Here is a 9168-nt window from a genome sequence, read left to right as displayed (position 1 = left end):
GAGTCACTGTGGCATGGGGTTTTGTTCTGTTTGTGGGCCGGAGGTCTTGGCCCGCAGCAGGGGGAATGCAGGACCCTTTAGCAGCAGCAGCCCAGAGGGGCCAGGTAATACACCTGAAATAGTCTGAATTGGAAAAGCATTTCAACCCTCCCCTCTGCTTCTGTAATCCAGGAGAGAGAGAGACCGGGGGGGGGGGGTGGCTTGGGAGTGATACATCCTTTCACAGCTTCTCCCCGTGAAAAGGAAGGACCTCTTCGGGGGTCGGGTCAGGACCCAAAGCCTCCCAGTTGATTGGTTCCACCCAGGATTGGTCCCTCAACAGAGTCTGCCCATTCCCATGGCTCTTTAACTGGAATTGGAGTGAGGCCCCCCACTCTGGTTGGCTGGAGGGGTCTGCCAGGAGGAATAAAATGCCATCAGGAACTGTAAGAACGATAAACCTGTGGGAGAATATTTCAACCTTCCAAGACATAAAATAGATGACCTCAAAGTAGCCGTTTTGCAGGCTTCAAGAACTGGATGGAAACGGAGATTGTTGAAATGCAAGTTATTGCAACGCTCAGAACAGAACAGAGGGATTCCCAGGACTCAACAGAGACGCTGGTTTCTTATCTCATTATTATAGATGCTAAACAGCATTTTTTTCAAAACCTCAGGAAAGCCTAATGTCCTCTGTATTTTGATGTATCTCTTTATTTGGAATAATTTATTTGAACTTGTAGTTCGGACTATAACTTAAGAAAGGCATTGGCTTCTTAACCTCACTACATATGCTAACCTGCATTAACAATCCCTCAGAAAGGCTGAATGTACTCTGTATTTGTTGATGATATTGATGTTATCCGTTCAGTCGTGTCTGACCCATGGCGATTCTATAGGGAAATTTTTGCCACACATCTCTGTCAATGACTGCTTCTTTTAGTTGGTTCATGGCCATCCCTGTGCTGGCTTTGAGTGGGCAGATGCTTTGGCGATCGCATTTCCTTTTGCCACTGGCCATGCCGAGCATTAATGATTTCTCCAACGAGTTTGATCACATGATGTGTCCAAATTTCTCTTAATTTAGACTAATTGGTTTGAACAAGTAAGTTGCATTCTACTAATCACAGTTACATTACAATGTAGTTTGGAATAGCGTATGTGTGTGTGTGTGTGTGTGTGTGTGTAGGACGGGAATACTACAGAAGCAGGTAACAAAAAGCTGCAGCATGCAGTCAAGCTGTGGAGCCATGGCAGCAGGAAAGGTGCTCTCACAAGCAGCACATGAGGGGGGTGGGATTCCCACCGAGAATCTAGCTATGGGGGTTAGGGAGCTGTGGGCTGAAATCACAGAAGAGGAGGGGGGGCTGCCTGTGGCTGGGCAGCGGGGCCGCAAGAGGAGATGAGCCTTTGAGAAGCAGTGAGTGGGAACCCCAGGGGCCGGGGTGGGTCAATCCCAGTTCTAGGTGGCTGGGAGAGCTTCATAAGAGCGGCTGCAGCACAAAAAGAGGCAGGCTGGCGGGAAGAGGAGGCTTCTGGAAGGTGAAGAACCTGGAAGAGACTCCGCCAAAGAGGAAAGTGCAGCCTCTCTGGGTTTGGGGATCCCGCCCCCATCTGGGCAGGCGGAAAGGGCTGGGAAGGAGTTGCTGTGCCATGAGAGGGGTCTGTCATCTGGGGAAGGGGTTCAGGCTGGCTTGGGAGGAGGGTCCTGGTAGGTGCTGCTGGCAAAAAAGGGCGCCAGTCCCAGAACAAGAGGCAGGAAGAGCCAAGGCGGCCGGGAGGGTCGGCCCATCTCCTTAGCCGGGCGGGGGGGGGCTCATGCCCTTCGCGCCAGGGGGGCAACACTTCCAAGAGTCGCGCCTCCGGGCTGGACGGCAGGAGCGCGCGCGGGGGGTGGGTTTGGGCGGCGCGTGCGTGCAGGGCAAGGAGTGCGCGCGTGCAGGGACTCTCCCCGAGGGCGGCGGCGACCCTCCCCCCGCAGGCGCCTCCCCGCAGGCGGGCAGGGTGGGCGCCTGGGAAGCCGGCCGGCCCCGCCCCGGAGAGGCCGAGCGAGGGGAGGGAGGAAGGAAGGAGCGATGGTGCTGCGCCGGCGATGTCCGCGGAACACGAGAAGGACCCCGCCGCGGCCCTCAAGAGACCCCGAGGTAGGCAGGCAGGCAGGCAGGCAAGAGGCAGGCAAGGCCGCCAGACAGGCCTCCCTCCCTCCCTCCCTCCCTCCGCGCACGCCCCGACGGGCCTCGGCCGCCCACCGCCGCCGCTTGGCGAGGCCTCCAGGGCCGGGGCGCGCGGAGGCCTCAGACCCCCGAAAGCGCCGCCCGGGGAGGGGAGGGGAGGGGGCAGGAGGCCGTCGCTTTTGTCTGGCCCGAGGCCTGGGGCGCTTTCGGGGGTCCTTCGCCCCGGGGCGGGGGGGCGGGAGAGGGCGTCTGCAGTGGGGAGGGGGGAACCTGCGCGCCCCCTGCCCTCCGCCCTCCACCCCCCGGCCTTCTCTGGCCCTCCCCGGTGGGGCAGCGCGGTGCGCTCAGGCCAAGAGCACCTTGTTGTGGTTGCCAAGTTGTGGCCCTGAGGGGCGCTGGGGGTGTGGCGGCCAGAGGGGACCTTGCGGGACTAATGCAGCCCTCCCCGTCTCTTAGGTGGCGAAGGCGGGCTGGAGGGGCTAGGCGGCCCAGGAGTGCAGCTCGGGAGCCCCGATAAGAAGAAGCGCAAAGCAGCACCGCAGGTAAGCCGCGCCCAGGGGAGGGGGTCTTTCTCCTGGCACTGACCCCCAGCCAGGGATTGGGGTTGGGGGGGCAGGGGGCCTGCGTGAGAGCCCTGCAGCTGGCATGTGGTGACCCCAGGAAGCGATTAGAGGGGGACGTTTGCCCCGGCCTTCCTCTGCAGAGGCTTCTTTGGATGAGCTCAGGCGACCCTGCAGCCGGCCGGCTTCGTATCTTTGGTGAATTTGGTGCCCTTAGGCAGAGCTGCTGACAATGCTCAGCTCCAGCAGGCCTTTGGGGATGCTTAGAGAGTGCTGGAGACTGTCCTCGAGCATCAGGGAGAGAGCGCAGGTTTGGAAAAGGGAACTGGCCGAATAAGTGAAAGCCGCAGCGGGCAGCAATTTCAGATCGAAGAAAGGAAACTGGTGAATTATATACTGTGATGATGATGATGATGATGATGATGATGATGATTTGTGCTCTGTTTCTCTCCCCGGTGTGTGTGTGTGGGTGGGTGGGTGGGGGAACCGCAGTGGCTGACAGCGCTGGCCTTTCCTCCTCTGCTGTACCCTTCCAATGACCCACCAGTGAGGAAGGTCAGGCCGAGACTGGGCATCTAGCAGGCTTCTGTGGCCAAGGGGGCTTCCGGCCCAAGCCTCCCAGATCCCAGCCGGCCCTCTTGCTACGTACTAATGCTGGCGGTGGAGGGAGGGGTGGCCGGCACGGTCCGGTTGGTTGGCACGGCCCCTTCTTTCCTCTGCTGCTGGGGCCTGCAGGCCCAGGGCCCTCAGGGTGGGTTTCGTGTGCGGGGAAGGAGGCTTGCCCAGGGAATGTGCACAGGCTGCAGGCTGGGCGGGAGGGAGGGGCCTTCTGAGCAGAAGCAAAAGGCATTTTAGCCTCAGAAGCCAAAGCAAGAAGAGGACGTGTGCAGAAGGCTGGTGAGACCACCAAGCCCCCCCCCCCCCCCGTCTCAGCCGTTGGCCCTTCAGGAGCGCCCGTCCCCTTAGCAAGGCTTCTGGTCTCTGTGGGGCACTCCGGGCTGGACCCTGGACCCGGCTGCGTCCCTCTTTTGTCGCGTTGCGTTGGAAGTGCTGCTAACGTGAGCTGTGTGGCTTTGCAGGGCTCCTGCTTCCCTCCGCCCTCGGAATATGCTCCACCGCCAAATCCCAGCGCAGATCACTTGGTAGCCGCCAATCCCTTTGACGATAACTACGGTGCCCTTTGCTACAAGCCGCTGCTGGCGGGCAGCCCTTACCTGGCCGCTCCCGGGTACCCAGGCTTTGGCGGCTACAACACCTTCAGGATGCCCCCTCACCTGCTGCCCAGGATGTCCTCCCAGTACGGGGCCTCGTTCCCGCTCCGAAATCAGCCCCACCCCTTCCCGCAGAATCCGGTGGGCGTGGTCTTCAGCCGGCCTCCGGCGGTGAACTTTGGGCCTCCCCATGAGAACGTGACCTTCAGCAGCCAGCCGGCCTACAGCGCTAATATGACGCCCAGCATCGCTATGCCTGGCCAGCACTTCCGAGGGAACCCCGGGGAAAACTTTGGTCACATGCCTCCCCAGAACACGCCTCCTCAGATGCAGCCCCACGAAATGCCGCTGCCTTTCGGCCCTGGAAACAATCCCAGTTTTAACAATTCCCAGATGGAGCCCAACCCCCCGTATGGCCCACTGCCAAACAACTATAGCCAGAATAAGCCGCCTGTGCAGAAACCTGGCCCCAACAAGCACGGCCCCCCGCCCTCCCAGCACCATCAGCACGGCCCCGACGAGGCGGGGAACCCCAGGAACGCGGACCCAAAGCCTACTCCCCGGCACGTGCCCGCCGGCCCCGAAGGCCATCCTCCCAAGCCCGCCGAAGCCTTGAACAGCAGCCAAGCCAACGGGACTCCTAACAAGGCCCACCTGCCCTGTGGGGCGGCCGAGGGGGGGGTCGGCCCCCTCCCGCTGCACTCCGGCCAGCACGACCACCCACCGTCCGAGCCGGTTTACCCGTGCGGCATTTGCACTCACGAGGTGAACGACGACCAAGATGCCATTTTGTGTGAGGCTTCCTGTCAGAAATGGTTCCACCGGATCTGCACGGGGATGACGGAGTCGGCGTATGGCTTGCTCACGGCAGAAGCCTCTGCGGTCTGGGGCTGTGACACATGCATGGCTGACGAGGACGTGCAGCTAATGCGCACCAGGGAGACTGGAGGGCCGCCTGCCTCGAGTGCCGACGCCTGAGGGGAAAGATGTCCCGTGTGAGCGGAGAGCAGCGCTTCATCGGCTCCCTTCCCACAAGGGCAGGGGGTTGCTCTTGCCGTCTGCTCCCTGGCTCGAGGCTGGGCCCTCTTTTCCTGCCTGCGTTCTCATCAGAAGAACTCCAAGTTAGTCCTTGAGGTAGCACAAGACTCCTGCTTGGCTTTGGCTTTTGATGGCCGCCGACTGAGTGCCATGCCCTGGCGTCCTGCCCATCGGCCTTCCTGGCTGCTGCGGGCCCTGCGCAGAGCCCGGGAGGAGGGCCTGCAGCAGCTGATACGTTGCCATTCATTCTGTCCTCTCTTGTGTGAAGGGTTTGTCTTTAAAAATGTTTCTGAGGATCCGAGGCAACGAGAAAAACCAAGCAATATTTATTTGAAGACTATCCTCAGGAGCGCCCGGCTACGTGTGTCCTAGCGGAAACTGCCAAGTGAGAGTCACCTTGAGTAGTGTTAGGAGTAGTGCAGAAATTCAGTATTTCTTCCCAGTGTCTGTTTCAAAACATAATAGCAGTGGGCTGTGGGGCATCTCCAGAATCCACGAGTGTCAGTCGTGAGTGAATTCTGAAGACTGCATGAGCTCGGCCTAGGGAGGTTCTGCACAGCGTGTTTCCAAATAGATGCCCAGCCCTCAGTGCTTCTTCTTCATTACAGGGGGTCATGCCTGTCCCCTGAAGGTGCTGGGAGGACCCCCCCCCCCCGCAGAAGGTTGAAGCTCCTCCCTCTTCCAGCTGGTTTAGAAGGGCGGGTGTTAGAGGGCATGGCCATGGGAAGCACATGCTCAGCCTTGGATGCACTGCTTGTCAGCGTGCTCCTTCCGAGGTCTGTTTCCTGGAGGCTCAGGGCACCTGAAACGGTTTTTCTCCTCCCTCCACGCCTGCTTTCGGCTGACCTCCCCCTGTCAACCCCTTTGGCAAGGGCTTTTCCCTTTGCAAGGCTGGGATCCTCTGCTCCCATGTTGTGGGTTGCTCTTGTCCTTCCGGGGAGTGTGGAAGAGGCTTCTTGGTCACTCCTTCTCAGCACCCTGCCTTCTGACTGGGTGGGAGACGGTTGTGGAGAAATGAGGGGGGCTCAGCTTCCCAGGGCCTTCTGTTGGGAGCAGCGTTTGGGAGTTTGGGCCGGGAGACTTGTGAGAACCCAAGAGCCATTTTCTGGCCCCTGTGAGGCTGTTTCGGTGGCTTTTGGCCTCCAGGTGCTTTTCTGGGGCTCCTGGGGTAGGAGGAGGAGGAGGCGGCTGGCAACTGGGGAGTCTGCTTTGGGGGGTGCTGCTTGTCCTGCAGAAGCCCCATCTTTGCCTTGCCATTGGGGTGGCAGCACCCGGGGAATGACTTGGGAAGCAGGCAAGAGTCTAGAGCTCTGCTGGGCCTCAGCAGCTGCCGCCTTCTGCCCCGGTCCTTATGGCCTGGCTGGGCCTCTTGCTCCAGAGGCCCCCGCCAGCAGCCTTCGTGGGATGGCCGGAAGCCCACAGCCTGTCAAGAGCTTGCCTCTAGTCCAGGCGGAAGTCAGACAGAGGAGTTTTGTCCCCGGAAGAGTAACGAGAGCGAAGGGAGTCCTAGGAGGTCTTCCACTAGTGGGCAGCTGGCCCAGTGGCCTTGCTGTGGATTGCCCCCAAGAGCCGTTCTCCCCTTATGTGACCCAAGCTGGGGCCATGGGGGTGTTGTTGATCTCTTGCCTCCATCTGTTTGTTTGTATCCCACTTTTCTGCCAAGTAGCTGCAGGGGACCCCCTTGTCCTCACAACAGTCTTGTGAGGAGGGCTAGATTGATCCTCTTAGCCGCTCTGACAGGCTGGCTGTCAGTGGCTTGGCTGCCTACGCTTGCTTTTGTGTTGTGTGCCCCAAAATGCCAGTGGCATCCCTGCCTCTCCCCCCCCCCCCCACACACACACACACACTGCTATTCCAGGAGGTGGGCCCATGGCTCAGTGGCAGGGCATCGTTTTGGCATGCAGAGAGGCTGCAGGTTCCGTCCCTGGCATCTCTGGTTCCAAATTAGAAAGCGATCAGGTCCTACGAGTTGCTTCCAGGGGAGCAGCCAGTGCTGAGAGGGCCCACCTGCTGCATGGGGCTCCTGCTTCCGCCAGGGAAGGAGAGGGGGACTCGCTGCGGGTGAGCAAGCCTTGCCTACTGAGGGATGCTCTAGGCTGAACAGAGAAGCTGGGTGCCCGGGGGCTTGGCGGGGGGCCTGGCTTTGGGGTGGCTGGTTCTTCTCTTGCTGGACAGTGGGTCTCTAAATATTCTGAGTGAAGAATGTCTGGGGGCTTGAGATGGTTCTTCAGAGGGTCTCACCACGTCTGTGGCCTTAGCCTTTCGACTCACCACTAGGGAGGGAATTGTGTGCTCTGCCCCAAATGTGCCTTATGCCATGCATGCCCTGCTTTGGCTCCTCCCAGGCTCAGACGGTGGACATTTGCTCGGTGCTGGGAGCATGCACTGAGGGAGTGGGCCCGTGACCCTGCTGTGGCTGGGGGGTATCCCTCCTACGTGGCCTCCAGGCCCAGTGTGGCTGAGTGAGAACGGAACCCACCCTGTGCTGTGACCACTTCTTTACAGCTCTCATGCCCATTTGGAGGGAGGGAGGGAGGGAGGGAAGGGCAAGCTGGGTGTTGTGGACCTGGAGTGCCCTTGTGCACTCTGGTGTGCGTGTGTTGCTCTTCAGACATTTCTGTGGGTGTTGCGTTGGCCTATCCCACCCACCCTCCCACCCCCGCCTGAAGCAGCCCCCCTCCAGTCATGGGAGGCAGGCCTCTGCTCTTGGAGCACCAGCAGTCAGTCCTCTTCTGGGCTGGAGCTCCCTGGTTGCACACCTACGGCGGGGTCTGGGTCATGGGGATGAAGGGAGAGGCGGGCAAGAGGCGGGCCCAGGGGTTGGTGGTCACAGCCAGACCAGAGAGGCGGGGTGGCCTTATTCTGGGGTGCTGCTGTGGAGCTGGGAGTGTGGGCAGGCGTTCTGAATGAAGGAAGCCGTGAATCCCCACCCCCTCGGGAATCAGTTGACAGTGTCTGCAGGCGGCTTTCTAGCCCTCAAGCAGGGGCTGCTCTGTTACTTGGGGGATGGGATCCACGGGGCATTTCCTTCTGAGTGGCCCAGGGCTGGAAGTGGGCTAGCTTGTGACCCCATTGCTTCCTGTTGCCAGCCAGCCACAGGCTTTTGTGTTGCTCTGGCATCCAGGGGCAGGCGGCAGCGGGGGGGGGGGGGGCTTTTGGACCAGTGCCAGTGAGGGAAGAGAGACAAGCTGTTTGTGGGTTTCTCCCAAAATATGAAGCACAACTTCTGCTGCCTCCTTTGTGATGTGTCTGGCACTGGCTGCAGACTCCTGTCTTTTGGGGCGAAAGAGAAATCTGACTGCCCCCTTGGCTAGCTGGAGGTGGGGGCCGGTGGGCTGCTTTGGAGCCAGATGCTCCTTGACACAGGTCCTGGCAGTCCTTTGCAGCAAATGAACCTTTTAGGGAGGGTGTGCATTGCCAGTTGGGGATTGGGGGGAGTGTGCCTGGCGTGCTCTGTGGCCAATGGCCCATGGCTGGTTGCAGGAGATCTGTCCTTGGCACTCCTGAGGAGCACAGCAGTATGTGCAGCCTGAGCAAGGTAGCCTGGCTGTCCTCCCGGCATGCACCTGACAGACAAGAAGGAGATAGTGCTCCACAGACCGGGGAGGGGGGTAGGTGCAGAAGCCCAGGTGGAGCCATGCAAAGACTGCTCCCGTGATTAACAACTTGGTCTCTGTGGAATAGAATCCCGGACTCTCTAGGTAAAGAAGAAACCTCTCTCTGAAAGACCTCTTTTGGGTTTCAGTTTACTGCAAAGGAGAACCTTGATTTGGTATTTCTCTCTCCAATTTCATTGCAAGTCACAAAATTATCTCCTGCTTCATAACAAGGCCTGTTTCCCTCTTAAGCAGTAGCTTGCTTGCTCATGACCCTTTGGCTGTCCTGTGGCTTCTTGTTAGAGCTAGCCTTCCCTGACTTCCTGCTTAGGTGTGTAGACCTGTCTTGGGGTATCGGCTCCATCCGTCAACGTGTTCCACATGGGTGACCTTTATACTTTTGCAATGACTGCAGCCTGGAGGGAGTGAACTGTATGTAATTCAAATTGGAAGGGAGCTTCCAAACTGGGACCACTCGTATTCTTTTGGTACGAAATTAAATTCCTATGTAAGACTGACATGTGTCTGGGTGTCTGTGTGTGGGCGTGGGAAGGGAGGCTTGGCCGGGTCTTGCAGCACCCTCTCCTGCCCCACTCTTCCCCATCCAAGC

General features: G+C 59.3%; 1 protein-coding gene across 1 annotated transcript; it reads left to right on the top strand.

The window, feature by feature from the left end:
- Positions 1-1889: 1889 nt before the first annotated feature.
- Positions 1890-9076, top strand: PYGO1 (pygopus family PHD finger 1). Its single transcript, XM_077317608.1, has 3 exons — positions 1890-2123; positions 2610-2695; positions 3793-9076. The coding sequence occupies exons 1-3, from the start codon at positions 2072-2074 to the stop codon at positions 4900-4902; spliced, it is 1248 nt and encodes a 415-aa protein (XP_077173723.1). The 5' UTR covers positions 1890-2071; the 3' UTR covers positions 4903-9076.
- Positions 9077-9168: the final 92 nt, after the last annotated feature.

The sequence above is a fragment of the Paroedura picta genome, chromosome 18, assembly GCF_049243985.1.
Source record: "Paroedura picta isolate Pp20150507F chromosome 18, Ppicta_v3.0, whole genome shotgun sequence".
Taxonomy (NCBI): domain Eukaryota; kingdom Metazoa; phylum Chordata; class Lepidosauria; order Squamata; family Gekkonidae; genus Paroedura; species Paroedura picta.
The sequence above is the reverse complement of the archived record's forward strand: the minus strand, read 5'-3'. Positions and strand labels throughout refer to the sequence as shown.